Below are 22,877 nucleotides of genomic sequence, written 5' to 3'. Positions count from 1 at the left end.
TTTTGTTTCCATGCTGCTTAGGATTTAGTTTTGTTTCTTAAAATTTTGTCAAATATCACTGTTTGGATCATTGTTGCAAGCCACATGTTGTTTTGTCCATTCTGTTTACACAAATGTTTGAGGATATTAAATGGACACAATTAAAACCTATGGCTTGCAGCAATGCATCTAGTCTAATAGTAACCAGTAGCTAATTTTGGAGTCCAACACCAGCTGAATTTTGAAAGATGAAAGACATCCAATTTTTAGGCTTCCCAAATGAAGTATATTGATCATCTGAAGAAAAATTTACAAAACAGAATTTTCAGATTGTCTCACACTACATTTCTAGTTTTAATTGCACTTTTTAATAACACTTATAATTAGGCCTATCTTTATTAAAACTGTCGAATTGTCTCTATATTTTAGGGGGGGAGGGGTTGTCTACCTATTAAATGGTATGTAAAAGTTGTTGACACCCCCCCCCCCCCACCCCCGTGATGATTTCCATACCAATAAAACTTGGCTAAATCTAATATATATAAGTACATTATTATTTTTTGAAAAACCTAACACGACTAATCTATTGAACGAGTTAATATAAGAGAACGAAAGTAAACAACTTCCGGTGACGCATCTTGGAAAATCGATGATACGGTAATTTGCGAACAAATTTTGAACAATGGAATCGAAGTATGACAAAGTTGCTTATCCTGAAAATGCGTTTCTACATTCTGACAATGAACAGGAGGACTTTGGCACCGGTGTTTATCCCGGAGTCTCCATAATATCCAGGAGATACAAACACGAAGATACCATTAAAATCGCTTGTTTCAAAGTGAAACGAAAGTTCAGCAGGGTTGCTTTAATTGGAGGATGTCTAGCTATTCTTCTTTTAATTATCGCTATCATCATCATCAGTACATCGGGGAGAAATGAAGCGGAGAAAGAAAAAGATCTCTACAGTTCAAACAAAAAGCCTTATGGTAAGATGCTTGACGTTATCATAGATTATTTTCTGATCTCTTTAACAACTCACGTTGTTAAATCATTTATATTTTTAATATTAGATAAATCTTAATTCTATTGATGTGATATAATCACAAGTTGCTGTCCCTTTTCTGGCATTAAGTGGATTATGATATTACTGTTTTAATCACCTGATCACTGATTAAAAATTAGTTTTTACAAAGTGTCCTTCTTTTGTGTCGCAATGTCACCAGGAAAAACTTTATCCTGGCCTTTAAACTTAGATGAGCTCACTTTTAGTGTCAATCCCATGTTTGAACTAAAATTAAGTAATCAAAATAACCATCAGTTAACTTAACTGAGTTAAGTGTTAACTTGTAAGGCTAGCGAAAGATGTTGTCAATCATGAATGATGTGAGTTTGTCACTGATATAACACTTTTGTGAGATATTGATGGTCATGAACGCTAAAGGAAACAATTTTGATTATTATTTAAAATGTATACCCAGGCATGACTTTAACACTGGTATGTCGCTTTTTTGCCAGATATCGATGGTAATTTTGTAATATTTGATAAATCTATACTTGCACTTCAGATATGATAACATGCCCAAATATACTCTTAGTTTTCATTTTTTTTTTATCATATACATAGCCTGTATGCTTAACGGAATTTAATTATGCAAGAATCACACCATTAGTGCCGATTTCTGGATGTGTCATGCTGCATGATGGAGAGGGGGATAATGGTATTCAAAGCAGGTCTAATTAATGGAGTCTGACTCATGAGTATGAATTCATTTCGAAAGTGAGATTAAGCTATTTATTGATCATGTCGTATATTGTATACATCATTTCTAATCTTAGATGCAGATGACATTCAGATTATGCCCCCTAAGGAATTGATTTTCCTTATATAACCTGTTTCCCGGGAGAAAATTATTTGCATTGGTTGACAAATTGCAAAAATTCTCATGTCCTCATGAAATGTGTGAAGAAAGGGGGCTTCCCCGACTATTAATGAGCAGGTTGTAAGGATCAGTTATGTAAGGAACTATTGATAAGACTAGACAAACATTATTTGAACCGAAAAATACAAATCAAAGTAAATGGAGATTTTTTCCTCGTTAAATTGCATGATCATAGTTTAGTTACGTGTGTTGGTTTTGTTTGACGTTTCTCTCTTTCGGGGAGTTGAAAGATAATAGGAGGGGAGATGCATAGATTGCACTAACTTTAAAGAGTTGATGGTTATAGCATCAAAAAGATTGTAACAAGGTGATAGAGGTAAACCATATGATATACAATTGTCAAATGATCAGATACAGTCATACTATCGAAATACAAAAAAAAAAAAAAAAATTAAGGGGGTTGAATTTATTATGTAATAAGATAAGGAAAGATTTCCACCATAGAAATTATTATTTGTCTTGAAAATTGATACGTTGTGTTATCACAGGCAAAGACACTGGAAAATGTAAATATATATAATGACATTTTATGTGTGGAAAGAAACCAAGATCAAGATCTCTCTCTCTCTCTCTCTCTCTCTCTCTCTCTCTCTCTCTCTCTCTCTCTCTCTCTCTCTCTCTCTCTCACACACACAAACTTGATCCTAAAATTATGATTTTGTGGGTATTTACTTAGCCCAAGTATTGAAGCCCTTTACTTAATTATTTTGAATCGTTGCAACATTATCCCTGTACTCAAGTTACTTGATTAATACTCTGTAAAATCTAAAATCTAAAATATTTTGATAAGAACTATCAAAGTTTAAGGACTTGTGCTTCAACACGTCAAGCCTGTATGGATACAATACAAAATTATCCTTCAAAAATTTGAACTAAAAAAAATGTCCCCTTTTGATGTTTTGTAATATTTGGTGTTGCAAAGAAAATTGCCCCTGTTTCAACAACAAGTAATTTGTGAGCCCTTTTTCAAATCCTGGATTTACACTAGCTATTAACAGCTAGGTTTCCCAGGTTTTGAGGCTGTGATGGTACAGATTACAGTGTATTGATTATTATTGGATACTCAAGAACTGGATTGTAACTTTAAAATTTGCTCTGTATATTTTGTCCTACTGTATATTTAACAGATTGGCATCACTGAGCCTTCTTATAGGATAATATGTACTCTATGTGTGGTTTGTATACACATGTACATGTTGTCTAAGACTTCTTGTCTGTTCAAAAATGTCAAGATGTGTAGTTTGCATTCAATTAAGGTTCAATCATGTTTATAATCTAAACAAATAAGATGAAACCATCACCTGGCTTTTGAACTTTGAAAATTCAATAAAAACCACACACCTTAAGCATGTTTTTTAAGAATTAATGTGTGTTTTAAAATAGTCCTACATCCAGGACAGCCTAGAAAAGTTTGTGTCTGATTTCCTATTTTTGCTACAAGTGAGAGAGTTAGACTTTCAAAAAAAATGTTATCATGGATTAATTCCTGACAACAGCTGTACCCACAAATCTGATAACTCTCAAAAATATAATGTATAAAAGTGGTTAATTACGCTGATGGTAAGTACGCATTTGCTGGTGTCAAACTGCGCGTAGGTATTAAATACGCGGATGCGTGATTTAATAACCACACACAAGTTTTGATTTTTTTAATATATGGGGGTATTTTATCGATAAGTAGGTTTTAAGCTTATCGCATAATGAGTGCAAATTTTCCAAAGCCTAAATAACAACTTTAACAGTACTCTGAAACATATCTGTTCAGACTCCTGGATATGTGATTTCAGAGGTCACCAAATCTTGTCATTTGATTGATATTATTGTCAAGTTGAAGTAGTAATTTAAATTGCCCATGTAGGTACAGTCTAGCAAAGTTTCATTTTTCAAAACATTTTTTTTTAGCAGTGTTATCTTCAATCTAATTATTTTTTTTCCCAAGTGAACAGTTTTGACTGCTTTGTGGCAATTTCATTATTCAATCCAATGGTGAAACTTTTATAGCGTCAAGTAATATTTCTAACCATTGCAAGAGGAAGTGAGTGGAAAAGATCAATAATCCAATTGTTTTCCTTTGTTCCGTTTGAACAGGCATCATTGAGATCCATTCATTCGTTTTATCAGATGTTTTAAGCAGATAAATGATTCTGAATAGAAGCTGCTAAGTCATTAGGAGTGCCACTTCAGGAAAAACAGAGTGTGTATTGAGAGGGCACTAGATCCACTTTAGCACTGATATGTCATTGGTTGTTTGACTTATCCAGAAAGTTTTGCCCTTGTGCAGTCTCTCTCACAAGACTCATATAGGGCTTGCTTGAATACCAAAGCGATATGAGCTACAATTTTCATGTCTGAACTTTTCATTGTTGATTGATGATTTTGTACTGTACTGTTTATGTTTATCAATTTAACAATCATGAAAAATTTATTTCATGTGGATTCATGTTAATGTATCTAAGCATGAGTTTGACTTAAAAATGACAAAAAAAAGTTTCATTGTGGGGGGAGGGGGGATCAACTTCTTTTGAGAAAGGACTATGTGCGGTTTTATGCATTTTTTGCCCCCAAAATCAAAGTTTTAGAAAGAGCTTTAAAAATAAGGTGAAATATAGTTAATTCATATTGGAAATAAAGATTTTAAAGTTTATCACCACAGTGACGTCATAACGTATAAATGACTTCATGAAGATTGCATTATTTTGATAAATTGATGTTTTGTAGCAAAATATGGGTGTTTGTCGATTGTTTTTCGACTGGGAAACATCGAGCACAGGCTTGCTCAAGTACCATTGTTTAGTATAATGTATATAACTATCTAAAGAAAAACATATGTTAAAATCGCACTTGAGCAGACCTGCGCTCTCTACTTCTGAATGCAAAATGTAGAGCAAAAATGAGAATATTTCCATTTGTTTGCAAAGGACTATATATGATAAGGGCCTAAAATGAACATCATCATTTTACTATCATTCTTTGTTTTCTTAGTACAGATATGTATGCGATGTGTTTACATAATATTCATTTTGGTTCAAGTGCCCACAATTTAGAAATACGACATTGTAAAGACAACCTTTTCCCGCCATTTTTGTTTTCAAGCAGTTTTTCCTTCCGAAAACATAGAGCGCATTCTTGAACAAATAAAATATTTTAATCAGAGATGTTTCTAGCCAAGACTAATAAGTGACAAAAAAAATTTCCTTGTTCAGAATGCGCTCTATATTTTCCATTCGTAAATAGATAAGAAAGATGTCAATTTTTGGCTGATTTTGATTGAATTATAGAAATGGCGTCACTGGGTTCTGACGTCATATACTGCCAGTGAGTGCAAATAAATCAAATAAATAGATGAAAAATATATTTTATATCAACTCTTCTAATAAAATTAGTTAACATTTTATTGTTCCCGAAACACTTAAAAAATGACGAATTATGGGGGCCAAATTTAACTCTTATCATATATAGTTCTTTGCCGGAATTAGGTCATTTAGGTAACGTCATAGATGAACAGCGAATGAGCAATGATGATTAAAATCAAGATGAAAGTTATAGGCATCCTCTATACAATGATTTGTGAAGATTTTATTCTTATACGATACTATTTAAAAGTTGGTTGAAATCGGGGGCAGATATTTGACCATACTGCACATAGTCCTTTATTGCTATTAACCAAAAAAGAAGTCACTGCTGTATTAGAACTCAGAACTTGTGTGTCAGTAGACTGGAGCTGTACTGACTACTCATCAGAAATGGACTCTGAATTTTTGTGATATAAACAGTTTGACAATTGGTTGAAATTGGCATTTTAATGTGACGTACAGTCATAAGAAGTTATAGTTACATGTACAGGGTGTTGAAAACCCCTTAATTTCCAGTTATCATCACATGGAATCAATTTAAAATCTCTTTTTTTTTTGGGTATATGGAATGTACTACCATATATATATGAAGTGTTTTAATTTGTACCGTAATTAATGTTTGGTTCTTGTTTCTCTGTTACCAGGCCTTTTCTTTCAACCAGAAGTTGACAACAGTCCACTGCTCTCCTTCAGTCCACAAAACCAGGCCTCCATGAACCCCTACTTGAATAACTTGGACTTCCACATGCATGGTATTAATTAATTAATTAATTATTGCATGGACTAATTACACCTGTCAAGTGCTGAGAGTCCACATTTGTGGTCAAATTTGAGCATCTTCATGTGGCTGCAGTTTCTCCACTAATTTTGTTCATTTAATTCAAGCTATTGTAAATCCATGAATATTTTTTTTACATATTCATATCCCTAGCAAACATAAAATACATGGCTATTGCATGGACCAATCTTGCAACTAATCCATCAAACTTCAAAATTCACTCTTAAGATTGTTAAAAAAAACACTTTATATGATTGATTAATTATTCTTGGGCTTTTGCATAATTCTACAGTAAACAAGTCCCCTGTACACCTGCATTACCGGTGCATTTAAATTTCAAAATCCTCTTTCATAAAACCATCTCATCTATTCAGCATGTCTGCCTTTGCTTACAGTGTACAATACTTACTCCTACGACAAGGACCCTTACATGGAGTGTAAGAACGGAGAGGAAGTCCCAGATGGCAAGGTGTGCGTTCAGAAGATGGCCACGTTCGGGGAGGAGTGCACACACCTCAACCACTACGGATACCTACAGGGCAGGCCCTGTGTGCTGCTCACATTGAAACTGGTACAAATTTGACCCCACTCTTCTTCATGTTCTTCCGTAGAAAGTTTTTCAGATTGGGTATATTATCTACAGTAAAACATCATTATGGCCTATTAAGTAGGGCTTTGATTTTTCATTGTATGAAAAATATTCTTACTTCAGTAATATTACAAGTAAGTCAACTGCTATAATCATGAAGATTCCAAAATACATTTGTAACGTTACCCCCTCCATTAACATGATAACAAAATACATTTGTAACACCCCCTCCATTATCATGATAAGAAAATTACAGATTTAAAAAAGCAATTTTCCCCCCAAAAATTGCGTGTACACAGTAATTTTTTCTGTTTCGCATTACATGTATTAATATTCTTCACTGTAGTTCATATTTGCCATATCACACAAAGGAGTCAGTGAGTCTTGAATCTTATCGGATCTAAGCTTTTAAAAACCTCTTTTTTTCTTCCAGAGACCAGATGATGTACCAGAAAACTTTCCCAACAATTCAAAAGTTGGGAAAATGTTAAACGATACATGGTCACCATACCATATTGGGCTGACCTGTGATGGAGAGGTAAGGATTGCAACAAATACAGTTCAGCCCCCCTCCCCCCCCCCCAAAAAAAAAACTTAAGTTACTCTTGCCAAATTTTCAAATTTTATTTAGTGTACCGTTAAAGGCAGTATGCAGATATTTTATTATTTACTGTTATTGCAGTTTTTATGGTACATATTAGAAAGGAGAGAAGAAAATGTAATTTTGAATGATTTTCAGCTATAATTTAGTTAAGAAAATTTTCATATACTGGTACAGTAAAACTCGTTTAGTACGAATATGGATATAGCGATTTCTTGGATATATCGAAGGTTTTTTTTAGTCCCCAGTAAAATTCTTAACAAATCTTTGCACAATTTTATGGTTATAATGAATTCGAATATAATGATTTTATGGATATAGGGAACTGATTTTGAGTCCCGTACAGGTGAATAATAATGAAATTAAGCACCTTTATAACGAATTTTTTTACAGTTTAAAAAAGTTTGTACTACCATTTAACAAAATCGTCTGAATGAATTTATTTTCATATAATTTTTTTCAATTCACAATCCGATTATTAAATGTATCAAAGTACTGATTTTTATTTTAAGCCTCAATTAGCAAAAATTATAGTCGGTTAAGGAAAACATGTATATAATGAATTTGCCATAGATATTATTACGAATTCGTTATACAGATATAACAAATTACGGATATAATGAAGAAGTTCCATTGGTCCCTAGGACTTTGCTATAATCGAGTTTTACTGTAGTCTAAAAACAGCCACATTAGAATTCATGGTGGCCAATTTTTCGTGGTTTTTGTGGGTTGCCCTCCCCCACGAATTTACGTCCTCCACGAAAACAAGTTTTGTGAGAGTTATTAAAACTGAAAACTAACACATCCACGAAATTACATCCCCACGAATAAGCAAAAAACCAACAATCCACGAAAATTGGCCCCCACGAATTCATCCCCACGAATAAGCAAAAAACCAACAATCCACGAAAATTGGCCCCCACGAATTTAAATGATTCCACAGTATGAGGAATGCACAAAATTGGTTCATTTATTAAAAAATTGTCTCTCTTTTTTTTTTCAGACGGAGGATGACAGGAAGTACATCGGCTCAGACCAGTGGTACACCCCCGTGTTGGCCGACCACACGGTGATGAAGGAGAAACCCATACAGAACTTCCCTGGGAAGGGCTTCAATCTGACCTTCTTCCCTCAGAGAAACCCTGACAAATACATCCCCCCATCCGTCATGGTCCAGTTCAACACGCTAATGACCAATCACCCCATCAGTATCAAGTGTGTGGCCTGGGTGGCCAATCCAGAGTTCGGAGAGAACCCAGAGGAGTCAGATATTTATACCGCCAGGTTCAGGTTCTTAATAACAAAGTAGATAAGGACTAATGAAATGTTACGAGGGTTTTTTGTTTTGTTTTCTTCAACGGATAAGTGAGGATATTTGATTTCTGTGTTAAAATCTAGCATTTGTCACAATTTTAAGGGTTATTAGCCTAGTATTTAGATATTTTAGAGACGTTAAATGCTTATATGGATGTTTCTTCCAAGACAATGTTCATTAAAGATTTTATAAGAGTCCCTTTTTTTCAATGAAATTAATTTATTTTATTTAAGAGGGTAATTAAGTTTAAGAACTGTTTACAAAAAAGTCACGTGAAATCCAAGCAAAGTTAAATGATTGAAAAAACTGTAGATTATCATTGATTACCTCTTCAAATAAAGAAACAAAGTCTGTTTGATGCCTAGCCAGCAACCCATTTCCACCTATTATCTGAAACTATATTTTGAAATTTTAATTATGGTATTTAAAATGTAAACAATGAATGACACCTTGATTTTATGTATATGTAGTGTATTTATTTTAATTTCCACATTTGCACACATTTGATGAAGAAATTAGCATTGTACACATGTATATTACAAATGTCATTATTAAATGTTTTATTGGAACACGTTTGAATGTTTATCAATGCAAATCCAAAATACTTGTGCAGGAGTGATATTTTTGTATTTAATACACATACATGTATATGAACGTGTTCACTATCTATGTATAGACTTTTTGTGTTTTAGTCACTAGCTGAAAGTTGAATTGTTTCAATCAGTTAATTAAAGCAGGAATGTTTGGCTCTAAATGGAAAGTGATTCAACTTTTTAGAAAAAAAAAAAGTCTTAGAAAGATCATCTTGTTCATGGGGACAGGATTTATTGTTAAAAGAAATTTCTGAACACTATTTCAATGAGAGTATGAAGTTCTCAAATCTTAATTTATCGTCACACCAATATCAAAGAAAAATGATGAGATAGAATTACAAAATTTAAGAAGATATGGAATATCTTAATTTGTGACATACCGATACTTTGATTATCTCAAAATGGCCAATTCATACTCTTCCAGAAGTACATGTGCATATATTTCACACAGTAATGGTTTTTTTAAGTAGAGTTAAATCATGTATATTGCTTAATTTTACAAGTAAATGTACTTTTTCTAAATAACATGTATATTTCTGCATTCCTACAAATTTTTCAATTACTCTGACTTTTAATTAGTGTCAGAACAGATGAGCTTAGCATTATACATGTTCATTCATATGTGGGTTTTTTTTTTCATTGATGTCTATTAATTTCTTTTTCCACTCATATCATTCCAATTTATCTTTATAGATATATTCTATGGAAACTATTTTTGAAGAATTCTATGTATTTTTTATATTATTTGTATTTCTGTATCATAATTATAAAATATTATGTCAGAATATAAGCATATAAAAAAAGATGTATATTTAGAGCAATACATGCATACATTTTTTCATCACCATATTCTATTTTTGTCTGAGATTACATGTATAATAATTATAAAATTCTTGTAATGAATGCAGGTGCCTTTTAATATCCCATTTCAGTATTTTTACAAACAGTAAACATGTTTTTTTGCAAAAGAAAAACATTCTTTCTCTTTCTCTAAGTTTTTGAAAATATTGCACTGATTCAAAACCACATGGTCTGATTTTAGTTCTTTTTCTATTCATTGTTGTATTGCGTGAAAACATACATGTTTTACATTGTTTTGGTTGTTAAAAAAAACTGTTTTCTTTACCTTAGATACTGGTTATTATCTTAATTGGCATTTTATTTTCTTCATATCATATATTTGTATCTTTCATTTGAATCATTTGCATTTAAATTTTTTATGTGCATTCCAGAAGAACTTCAAGCATTTTTAAAGGTTGTTATAAATAGCTTTTACAATAGTTTGTTACTTGTAAAGAATTTGTACTTGTTCAATGTGGGGTATCTAATTTTTCAGAAAATATTTGGTTCGAAGTTTACATTCTGCTTATTATTGAAAAGTAACTGTTTTAATCAACAAACTTAACATTTCTTTTGCTATTTCATCTACCGGTACTTATAGTTCATGTATTTTTCGGGGGATTGGAGAGGGGGGGGGTTCAATTTGAAATTCAAGCTAGATAACCGGTACATGTATTTTGTTTTATTTTTACAATGCTATTGTAAACGAACTTTTATTTGCTGCGACTATATTTCGTGATTTACAGGGATAAATTGGTTGACAACAGGACTTATTCACAGCCTTATGACAAAAACGTGTTCGCGGCTAGATATATTTATAGCAATAAGGCACTCTCGAACCTCTCGAAAATTTCGGGCATTCAAATAAAAGTTGGTTTATTCTATTCTTTGCGGCAATGATCTGTTATTAATGTGATTTTTTTCCTTTTTATTTGTTATTCACATTTATTGTCAATAAAGTTATTAAAATTATTATTTCTTTATTGAGTATTTACCTCATAAACCCCACTTTAATATAAATACTAGCTCTTTTCAACTTGACATAATTGAGATGGTGACTGTCTCTAAGGATTCTGCCAACATTAGTTCCAATTTGACCTTACCCTAACCTCCCGGAAAGTTGTTCAATGCTCACCCTTTACTCAAAGGAACTAGTATCAGCCAGTCTGGGCTAATTGGAGAGAGAATATGCTGTGAACAAGTGATGTTGGATGAACAGATGGACTAAGTGACCACTATAGGGCCCCTGCAGAGTGGGGCCCTTATAAACTAAAATTTAAACAACCAGCTTCATGTATCTTAATCCCACTACATGTATCCTAATCTCACTACATGTATCATAATCCCACTACATGTATCATATAATCCCACTACATGTATGTAACCAGCATTGATTTCAATAGATAGCTACAATATATGTTTCATCAAGACATATAATCCTACTTGCATCAAATGAAATAAATTAACGCTTATAGTAAATACAGTGGGGCCTCAGATATCCGGACGCCAGATAACCGGACGGTTCAGTTTACGGACGATTTTATTTGGGAACAGATTTTTTGATACGTTATTTTGTCTCATTTATCCGGAATTCCGCGTTCCGGATCCGGACGGTCTGTTTATACCACAAAATACTGATTTACTACTAATTCTGCTTCATTTAACCGGACGGTAAAATATGATTATATCCTACTCAGTACAAAAGATTACCCCTGTCAATTAAGTTTCACACCTTAATTTTATACGTGCTAGATCCTCATGAGTAGCTTGTATAAACACACTGACTTCCCAAATCACTTTCATGGAAAATTGCAGACAACAGTGTATCACACACATATCACAATTGGACACAAAGAATTTAGCTAGATTCGGTTATCATTATTGTCCGGTTAATATTTCATGACAAAATAATAAAATAAAGCAGAGTTCTTTATATCTAAAAATGTTCATATCGTCAGACAACTCTAGCATGTGTTGCTATATGGAATGAAAGGCAAATAAAACCCAGTATCAACACTGGGAGCCATTGTATACAAATACATTATCATTCATGACAACAATAGACACATTTCAGATATCAGGACGCTTCACCTATCCGGACGATTGGACTTGGGAACCAAAGCGTCCGGATAACTGAGGCTCCACTGTAAAATTTTTCTGTGGAAATTATACTCACTTGTTTAATACAGTAAAAAAAAAAGATTAATTCAAGCAATTGCCTGCATTCAATTGGCACAGGTTACTGTAAACATATTATATTTAGCGTGTTCAGTATTTCGCGGATCTTGGATTTTCAATAAGTTAGCATTGATTTTAGAGTATTTGTGAATTGATTTATTTATACGTACATTATAGCATTTGGCAATGTACAATGTACTTGATTTATCCGAAGCTGCTTTCTGCCAAAAAGCTAAAAAGAATACACAGCCGTAGGAAATACATTTACAGTTTAAGCCATTGCAACTTTGATTCGTTTGTATCTCGATAAAAATAAATTTCAACTGAAGAGACGCCAGTCTGTGAATCCAAATTGAAGAGGGATACAAAGCCAAAAATAAAATTCCCATTTCAAACATAGCTCTTGGTCAACATAATAACATGTTTAATGGGGATGAATTTATCCAAGAAAAACTTCTTTTTTTATTGATTTTTAAAATTTATTAGTATAACTTCATATTAGATAATTATACATTTTAACATGGATTTCATTAATCACGTATAAAAATACATTATTTATAGATGTTGATTGAAAGTTAAACATACACAGCAAAAATAAAAATCAATTTTTACAAGAATCAGACTAATAAATCAAAAATAAAAAAATATACATGATAATTTATAATCAAGTACATATGTCACATGTACAGTATCATTGATGTAGGATATTAAATAACAAACAACTTGGCAATGCATGAAAATAAATTATATGTGAAAATGAACATGCTCAATTAAAATCCTTTCAATTAAATTAATCTCCAATACTTAAATTTCATCTATAAGTCAATATATAACTATGAACTCAATGAATGAATAATCACATTTTAAATTCATAATAGATTAGATAATTCATATCATATTAAAAGACAAAATTAATACAGGTAATGCAATTCGACATCCCTCAAAATGCAAGTACCGGTACCAGGTTATACATTTACAGGTAACACGGATGCATGCATGCATATGTACTATGCGGCACCTTTCAGGTACCATATCACATATCATTTTTTTTTTATCAATTACATGTACTGATGAAGAATACATGTAAGCTAATTAATAGCAAAGATCACCTAAATGGAAATAATAATGGTATTTGGCCTTCACATTTGATTTTCTTTTCAAATGCTTAACGACACATATTTTGTATCAAAACAGCTACAAGTATAATTAAAATTTAAAAAAAAAAAAAATACTTTGCAGGGAAAAGATAGCTTGAATTATATAGTTTTCATGATATATGATTCAAATTAAGTTTGTCAGTAAAAGCATGATAATTGATATATTATGTTGTTATCATTATCCTCAATACAAATGATGATTTTGCTGAGCACATTATTGAAATAGAAATAATGCAGATTGCTTGCTCTTCATTGGCCTAACACAGGTTTAGACCCCATTCAAATTTTAGACATTTTGGCTATGGCTTGAAACTGGTGGCAGTTATATTGCAGACACGTTTTAAGGACTTTAAAATGTATTTTATAACTTGAATGCAATATCCAAGAGACAGAATTTTCATTTTGAACATTTCAATGATTGAAAAAAAAAAAGATTAACACAGTTTTAATACATATATAATAGGTTAGACATGTTCTAAAAGATAAATCCAAAATAAGGAAAAAAAGTACTTTTTAATAAAAACAGCTGTTAACTTGATCCGCTTCACATTTTTTGTTAAAGGAATTCAAAATGAAAAGAAATATTATTTAAACAACCATAATTGTTTTAAGTGGTGACATTCTGCTATGCTTCTCTTAAGAATGCCCAAAGTAGCATTGTTAAAAAAAAAATATTGCACATAATGTCACAATATGGCACATTCAATAAACTTGTTTGGAATGTTAATTTACAAGCATATCACAGTTAGATCCCACATACAATACAAAAGTATATACAAGTAGTACTACATGTACATTGTGAAAAATCGAATATTTTGTAATTGGGCATTTATTTTCACCTATTTCATGTCACATCTTTATAACTAACAATAGTATGAGTGGCATCTCATTTTACCAGATTTAACAGTTTCAAACATCTACAGGTACACCACCCTGCATAGATTGAAAAAAAAGGAATAAAATTGCAAATTTTTGCACAACTCTTGCCTAGGTACAGGTAAATGCATCATAATATGATATAATCAATTAAGTAGATCAATTCAGTGTGGAGACAGAATTTGCTTGCCAACAATTTCAAACTGCCCTTGTAAGATATTGGACGGAACGGTGACCTTTTGGTCTGGCTGTTGACCTCCTGCGTAGAATTGGATAAAGCCTGCAAGTATCAAGAGCAGCATTACAACTTGTACATGTAAATTATCAATTCAAGTGTTAATTCATAGATTACTACCTACATTTTTGTTACTTTATATCAAGTAAATATGTCAAAGCATTATAGATTTCATTTTCACTACATTCACAGTTTGATTTACTGTAAATTCCTTATTTTAAGTGAGTACTTAATTCCACGATTCCACTGTTTTTTTTATCAAATCGCAAGAATATAAAATCGCAATCATCATTCATTTGTTGTACTTTCCTACGGCTCAAAACTGTCTGTAAAATAAAAGTGAGATTCTAAAATCTGTAAGGGTTGCCTCTCTCGATTTTACCCGGAAATTAATTTCTCGCATATAATTAGGAATCTACAGTAATACTTTTCACTACTAAATTCAAAACTACTGTGAATTCTAAATTAATTTTGACATAAAAAATCTGACATTACACTTTATATAAATTTTATAGAGTAGTATCTAAACACTCTCTGACATTCATTGTACCTTTTATTTAATAACAAGAGACTGTTACAAAAATTGTTTGAAATGCACTAAATTCTGTCACATTTATGACGTACCTGGTTCAATGACAAATCCAATGCCGTCCTTCCATATCGCCATACTCTGCGGTGTGATTGCGGTGCTTATATCCACATACTGCTGGCTCTTTATGAAGACTCGCTCGAACGCCACCAGCTGGACTCGCGGCATCCTCTCTTTGGTTGACATCCATTTTATGTAGACTTGCAGCACCTACAAAATTGAATACATATAAGAAGCTCATCTAATGAAATGAACAACTTTTTTATTCATATCAGTGCATGCATTTCAAGAATGTTTGAAAACTTTTCATGAGACTCACAACTTGAATAAAGTAATAAGCCTTCATTAAAATCTTGTTTCCTTTTTGTAAAAAGCAGTCTTCTGATTAAAAAAAATTTATTTTTTATTTTTGATCACAAAAAACTATCAACCACAAGATTGCAAGTAAATATGAGATGGGATCCAGATTTTCATTACAAGATCATCCATCAGATTATCACCTCATCTCCATCAAAGGGCCCCTCGTTGAAGACTCGGACCTGTACGACATTGGGGTCCCCAGCATTGACCTTGGGGAGGAAGTACAGCTTACTGAAGACAAACGTGGAGTAGGAAAGACCGTAGCCAAACGGGTACAGGGGGACCCCGGTGAAGTAGCGGTAGGTCTTTTTGGCCATTGAGTAGTCAGTCATCTCTGGAATCTGTTGACAAATGAATCACGTACAGTATAATTGAATTATCTTACACATGTCTAATCAACCATATATAAATGCACAATATAAAGTTTAATATACATGTATACATTGTACTACATGTTAGGAGGAGTTATCCGTACAATGAGGGTACCCTATATGCAATATTTTGCCAAAAATGACTAAGTTCAAAAGCTGGCAATTTTTTCATAAATTCTCAGAAATCAAAATTCTAGTAATATGCACACCTCTGATATCTGCAAAAGAACAACTTCCGATCTTGAAAACTGTAGGAGGAGTTATCTGTACAATGAGGGTACCCTTTTGGCAGCCGCCTGCCCACCTACCCGCCCGCCCGCCATTTTCACCATTTTAATAACCGGATTTTTCTGTTGGAAAACCCGGTTAAAAATTCAACTTCCCCCCTCCCACATTGTGACCTCACCTTACCCACGAGGATCATGATTTGATCAAATTTTAATCCACACTACCTGAGGATGCTTCCACCCTATTTTCAGCTTTTCTGGCCAAATTGATTTAGAGGATATTTATTTTAAAAATACAAACAAATTTTCGATCAAGTTTAATTTATCTCGATCCCATTGTCTTTTAATTAACTGGTTTAATGAGTAAGCAATAGATAAATAAATGATAAAGACTGACATATATAATAATCTTGTTAGTGGTTACCTGTTCAGTATACCTGTACCAGGTGTAGGGAAGCCTTCCTGCGGGGTTGAACCGCCCGTCCCTCATGATCAGCGCCTGTGTGATGGCATCCCCCGCTGACTGGGCGGGGTAGAAGCACTGGAGGATGATCAGCACACGCTCGCTTTCCTGAGCCCAGGTGATGTTGACTGGCCCCGCCGAAAACACTAGCAGGTAGACCGCCTTGTTGGCTGTATAAGACAAAATAATATTTTTATTTATTCAGCTATCTTTAGAAATGTTACTGGTTTTAATTATAATTGGATACTGTGATGTTTTTACCAGGGTTCAATGCATTACATGAAATTTCAAAACCTGAGTTTAATCTTTTGCAGGATTCCAAATACATATGTTTTATACATGTATGACATCATTATATTAGTTATAGTTCAAACTATGTTTTTTTTGGCCTATATACAAAAGAAGTAATTAATTAGTTAATATGGTTGTGCAAAAACCACAAGATTGATTACTTGTCCAGTCACAAAATATCTTTTCCAAAGTTTATTATCCTATGATTTTTTTATAGGACAAATACATGTATTTTACTCAATCTGCGTTAAGTAATGCTAAATGATGTTTTATACTTTGCGATTTTGATGATAGTTGTTTAAGTATGGTAAACATCTTTATGTCATTGTATACTCCATATCAAGTACCGCTAACAAAAAGTGCAAGCAACACTTCATGTACATGTACTAGTTGATAACACAAGTACATGTAATGATGAACTGTTGCTATGGAGACATGACTTACTCATTGATACAACATCCTGGAGAAGCTGCATCTGTTTCCCTGGTAACATCATGTCCTTACGGTCCACATTTTCACTCTCCAAGTCTTTGCCTGCAATAAACAACAACAACAAAAACTGAACAGTTACAGCTGGTAAGTATAAAGAGGGGTTGATTTTCTCACATGTATAATTTTGTTATAGAACATATTTCTTTTTTTTGCAAGAATTTACATGTATATTGGTTTTAACATTTAATTTATTATCTATTTGTAAGAAATAATTAAAAAAAAAAACTAACGATAATATAAACACGTTAGCTTCACAAGAATTTTAGATTGACCAGTTAAAAGTCTCAAGAAATGCATTTAGTCTGACTCAAAATATTTTGACTTAATATTTCAAATTCTGCGAAGGGTGCTTCTCACAATTTTACATGAATTCCTTACGTTTAAATAGAAATCTATAGAATACCTGCTTTCTTCTATTGAAAAAAAATATGTTTACTTGACAGAGATGATAAGACACCACTTTTACCTTGGACAATGTGTTCATATACACGTGACTCAGCAAACTGTTTATGTGCATGCTTTAGACTGGTTCTCTCTTACCTGTGCCCAAACACACGACCACTAAGTCAGCTCCTACGAGGGCCGTTTTTACGTCGTCCTGTGAGTAATTCAAACACCTGGTGCCATCTACGCAACCTGCTGCATAGTTCATTGAGAAGTTCAGTTCAGTGAGGCCCTTTAGGGGGGTCTTCACAAACCTGGGGTCCGTTGTGGGGGAATAATCCCCAAACAGTTGGTCTGTGTTGTTTGCCATTGGACCAATAACCTATCAGAAAAAATATTAATGTACAATAAAGTATAAAAATCTACTTGCATATTCTGTTTCAGAGTTTTTTAGCCAATGAGGGCTTCCCTAAATACATAATTTCCCCCCAATACATGCACTAGACTATACGTGATCATGAATTACATGTAGAATACATATGGGATAAAGATACATGTACATGTACTGGTACCTAATATTTACAATATACAATATATTACTGTTGTCATAACCATTTCCAAAAATAATAACACTCTTAAAGCACATACAAATGTTTCAGATTATTTTACTCACCTTATAAAACATAAAAAACGAATAACTAAATATGTAACATGCTACATGTATTACCTCCACTCCCCTCCCATTGCCTCAATCGAAAGTTGAATGGTGTATAACAGAACATATACCTTACATAAAATATTGAAACACAATGTCTTGTTAAAATGCAACTTAATAGTTAACTGAATTATACTATATGTTGCAAACAAAGTTAAAAATGTTGGTTACGTGGACAGACATATGATTGATAAACATTAATTTAATACACTTGATTCATTCTAATAATTGCTTGCAGTACCTGTCCAGTGTTAAATATTCTTCAAATACAAACCGACATTCTCTCCGTGGGAAATCCACCAATCAGATGTCTTCTACTAAACTTTGATGGCCGCTTCAAAAGGACAAGAGACTTGGCTGCTGCTGTGAGAGAAAGGTTTCTGTGCTCTTCACTTTGGATAACGGACAGATTAACAGATGAATAGGGATTCATCTCTGGAGGATCAAATTCTCCCAACCTCATTCTGGTATAAAATAAGGGTTTAACCCGGTTACGCACGACTGATTCCTCAAGTTTTCCACTCTTTACAGCATCACCTTTAAAAAAAAAACTTCAGTGATTCAAGAGATTTAAACATTGTTCTATGGAAGTAAAAATCTACATGAATGTCTTTTTAAAAATTTCCTAATTTTTTGTCAATTTCATTTTCTGTAGGATTTTTCTTAAATGCCATGGAGCATTTCCCTTCTTTGTAAGAAGCAAAGCTATCTTGACTAAAGGATAAAGAGTATAAATGACAAATTAATAACTTAAACTAAGCTACATGTAAATTGTTTTTTCAGATTTCTTGTTCATCATGCAGATAAATAAACTTTAGAGAAACTTAACATACACCTTAGCATTAACTTAAAATACCAACATAAACTATTTCAAGTTATCGAACTTCCATGAACATTTGATTTCATGGCTGGGCTCTGCTATGAAATCCACCTACAGGTAAATTATTGCTCAAAGAGTATAATGATGAAAAAGCAGTGTGTGTATTTAAAACGCCAGGTTTCATCAAAATTTGTTGAACACCAAACAAAGTTTTTCTTGAATTTCAAACAAAATCAAAAGCTCCTTGTCATAAGATATAAGATATCAATGCCTTCATATGACATTGTTATGACAATTGTCCACCAATTTATGTATCCTAAAATCTGTGAATTTTACCAAATTCACAAAAATGGATGCCAAGGAACATTGACAAAACCACAGTGTGTGTACTTAAAATACCAATTTTCCTCCGCAATGAAATCCACTTTTAAATTGATGCCCAATGAATAATTATGAAACCAATATGTCTGTGTAATTGAATTACCAATTTTCATGAACACGGGCTCGGTCAGGTTTCCTGACAGCTCCAGGTTACAGCCGGCATTGACGGACCCTGCCGCTGCATCCTCCGAGTTGTTGTAGTAGTGGTGGAAGCTGATCTGGTTCTCTATGGCCCCCTCGTCACTGACCACGTAACCGGTGAAGTTCCACTCCCCCCTCAATATGTCCATCATTAGGAGCTCATTGCTGCAGGCCGGTACTCCATTTATACTTAATTAAAAAAAACCACAATGGAGATCTTGCAACATTTGTGTTATGGCTGTTAATTGATTCATAACATTTCATTTGATCTTAAATCAACATCTGATTCACGAAGCACAACCCCCCCCCCCCCCCCCCCCCTCTCTCTCTCTCTCTTTCTCTCTGCCCAGCAACACTGAATGATAACTGTCCACGCCACTTCTCATCTGAATAGCCGAGTGGATAAATTGCCCTTTGGCAGATGGCATGATTATCTGAATGTAGTGTATTGTTTTCTATGCATTTTTAACCCCTCTCAACTTTATGAAAACTGATGTTTATATAAGTTTTTTTTTCCACAGAGAATTCATTAAGACATAAACAGATTCAACATGTGTAAGACATGTGTAACATGTACCGTTGGAATAGAACAGACCTGTTGTAGCTACACATGAGACTGTACGCCCCTGCTTGGACACATTTCTGGAATGCTGGTAGAAAAGTCAGCCTCAAATCTCTCATGGACACCTGGAGGGCAAATAAAGGGAAAATTCATATTCACTGGTATAAACTTTATAATCAACACAATCTGACCTTAAGTTTGTATTCTCTAATAATGCAGACTTTACTGCATATACATGTACTAGTACTTCAATCTATGTTAATGAAACTTTAGAACTGAGCATTTCCTTTTATCTTCTTTGGTTATTTAAACTCTGTGATGTCATCTTTTATGTCAAAAAATATGCAGATAATCCATAAAAATACCACCTTACTTTATATCTTTATATAATAACCCAATTAACTTTACGTAGTAGAAGTAGTTTATTGGCATACACATTACATACATTGCCATATAGACAACAACAGTATTACAATGAGTTTTTTATTATCAAATAATGATCTAATTTTTTTTAAATACCTTTGACAAACTCTTTAGACTTAGTATTAAATATGTACCATTAAAATATCTTTTAAATTAAAAAAAACAAAACACACATATACACACAAACAAACCACTGATTTACCTTGGCATCAAATCCCATTCTGGACTCAGGGATATCCTCTGGGCCGCCATGGGCATCGAAGTGTTTACACCCGGCGTTGGCCTGTATGTATCTGTCGTGGTCCCCCTGCAGTCCCTGAACAAAGTAGCTGGCATAGGTCCCAGACAGGTAGGGGTCTTCCCCATAGGTTTCCTAGAAGGAGGAGGAAATATTAGTACATACATTTAGATATTGAGGGTTTCATTTCAAAGTTAAAATATTTCTTCCTGTGGATGGCAATTAGCAAATACCAAATTATTGGTATATTCAGATACAAATTTACTGTAAAAGTGTTTATTTATGCTGGTGGTTTTCTGCAGTCAAACAATATGTGGCATATATTAAAATATGTGGCTGCTTGAGCTACCTCTCTAAAGTTTTTAATTTTTTTTACTATATGCCCATGGGTATTTTTGTCAATTTTAAGCTTACTGTGTAACTAGTGTAAATTTCCCACATGCATAAATTAACACTTTTACAGTAATACAAACTTGTGTGTGTTCTTTCATCATGCATTGCAAAAAAATCAATAAAGAGATTATACTCCACTTTATAATTAAAAAAACCAACCAAGATGGTTAGTATGCCCCGTAAGTAAAACAACATGGTATCACCTGATTTCTGCCCCAGAGTGGGTGTCTCATGATGTTGACAACAGGGCTAAAACAGCTGAGTCCTGTGTGGTCTGTGAAGATCCCTCGCTTCACAAAATCATTGTGCTTGGCTCTGACTTCTGTGGCAGCAGCTTTGGAGACATTGAAGATCAGATCTTTACTGTCAAAGGAGAGGAAACACTGTAATTTTTAAAGTGGACTGGCACAATAGCTTGCATGTTTCCAATTTTCAATAATTTTACACAACTATGAGGGCAAACTTTCTAATTTTGTTTTCATTTTCAAACTTTACTTCAACTGAATTATATAACAAAACAAAGAATTAGATTACATGCAATCTGTACCTACCAGATTTGCGCTCATGCATCATAGTCTGACATATTGCCATTGAATTAACTTATAAGCCTAGGAGATTGTAATGTAATTACATCTAAAATGATGTGGCTTCAGAGCATACTGTACATCATGCCATTCAGCATAATAATGTTCAGTTACTGTATATTCCTATTTAAATGCGAGGAATTAATATCCGCGTAAAATCACGAAAAGCCTGTCTTGCGAAGTTTAAAGTCTCGCTTTTAATTTTTCGACATATATAAACTACATGAAACTATGATAAAATTTCGGCATTCGCAATTTTATGTTCTCGGGATTTGATGGAAATCCGTTGAATTGCGGAATTAAGTAATCGCGTAAAATTTCGGCATTCGCAATTTTATGTTCTCGGGATTTGATGGAAATCCGTTGAATCGCGGAATTAAGTAATTAAGTAATCGCGTAAAATAAGGATTTCAGTTAGCATTTAGACTTGACAAATTTAATGCCAGAGCTTTATCTAGTGCATGGCAACACAACACCCAAAATAGCAACTCTTTATTTTATACTTCTGCTGCAAACTATACCTAAATGCTGCTGCAAGTCCAATCGCCTGGGGGAACGATGTGGCATTCCCTGCTTCCACGTCTCCTCTCAAGCATTCCGTATTCCACTGGTAAGGCCCTATGCCTAGGTTCTCGATAGCAGGCGCAGGTCCCCCATTCAATCCGGCACCTCCACGCGCGAGTTGCTGCACAATCTGATCTAGAGTCAACCTCCCAACCAAATCATCAACCCTCTCGGACCACGACAAGGAAACATTTTGGAATGGAAAATTAGAGCTGGCCAACGGTGTCAACGCGAATAAATAGATGCATACGACACACACTTTATCTGTTAACATGTTCGTAACAGGTACATGTATGATCTGAAAACAATAAATAGATTACAATAGCAACAAAGTTATGTTGAAAAGGTGAAATTTAGGAAAAAGCCGCACGTGACAACAGGATGTCGGTTTTAGACAGTAAACGTAAAATTTAACGGAATGAATGCTTTTCGCCGGGATGGAGAT

The 22,877-nt window shown here is 33.5% G+C and overlaps 2 protein-coding genes across 2 annotated transcripts; one reads left to right on the top strand and one right to left on the bottom strand.

Annotated features, from left to right (window-relative positions):
- Positions 1–585: 585 nt before the first annotated feature.
- Positions 586–10,960, top strand: LOC105332500 (sodium/potassium-transporting ATPase subunit beta). The gene is made up of 5 exons (XM_034476028.2): positions 586–965; positions 5,917–6,024; positions 6,446–6,621; positions 7,073–7,177; positions 8,244–10,960. The coding sequence occupies exons 1-5, from the start codon at positions 662–664 to the stop codon at positions 8,547–8,549; spliced, it is 999 nt and encodes a 332-aa protein (XP_034331919.2). The 5' UTR covers positions 586–661; the 3' UTR covers positions 8,550–10,960.
- Positions 10,961–13,972: 3,012 nt separating this feature from the next.
- On the bottom strand, positions 13,973–22,814 carry LOC105339540 (uncharacterized). Its single transcript, XM_066071320.1, has 12 exons — positions 22,390–22,814; positions 21,488–21,647; positions 20,856–21,026; positions 20,264–20,355; positions 19,631–19,857; positions 18,601–18,863; positions 17,768–17,993; positions 17,180–17,269; positions 16,406–16,614; positions 15,524–15,724; positions 15,059–15,233; positions 13,973–14,479 (listed from the first exon to the last, which is right to left on the bottom strand). Exons 1-12 carry the CDS (start codon positions 22,704–22,706, stop codon positions 14,364–14,366), a joined length of 2,247 nt encoding a protein of 748 aa, XP_065927392.1. The 5' UTR covers positions 22,707–22,814; the 3' UTR covers positions 13,973–14,363.
- Positions 22,815–22,877: the final 63 nt, after the last annotated feature.

The sequence above is a fragment of the Magallana gigas genome, chromosome 9, assembly GCF_963853765.1.
Source record: "Magallana gigas chromosome 9, xbMagGiga1.1, whole genome shotgun sequence".
In the NCBI taxonomy this organism is placed as follows: Eukaryota; Metazoa; Mollusca; class Bivalvia; order Ostreida; family Ostreidae; genus Magallana; species Magallana gigas.
This window is presented reverse-complemented; position numbering and strand designations above follow the sequence as displayed.

Excerpts from the sequence above, each read along its gene's own strand:
- LOC105332500 (XM_034476028.2), top strand. The coding sequence starts at position 662 with ATGGAATCGAAGTATGACAAAGTTGCTTATCCTGAAAATGCGTTTCTA. Across the intron at positions 966-5,916 it reads TTCAAACAAAAAGCCTTATG|GCCTTTTCTTTCAACCAGAA; the intron begins GTAAGATGCTTG and ends CTCTGTTACCAG. Across the intron at positions 6,622-7,072 it reads TGCTGCTCACATTGAAACTG|AGACCAGATGATGTACCAGA; the intron begins GTACAAATTTGA and ends TTTTTCTTCCAG.
- LOC105339540 (XM_066071320.1), bottom strand. The coding sequence starts at position 22,706 with ATGTTAACAGATAAAGTGTGTGTCGTATGCATCTATTTATTCGCGTTG. Across the intron at positions 19,858-20,263 it reads CTCATGTGTAGCTACAACAG|TATAAATGGAGTACCGGCCT; the intron begins GTCTGTTCTATT and ends TTTTTAATTAAG. Across the intron at positions 17,270-17,767 it reads GGTCGTGTGTTTGGGCACAG|GCAAAGACTTGGAGAGTGAA; the intron begins GTAAGAGAGAAC and ends TGTTTATTGCAG.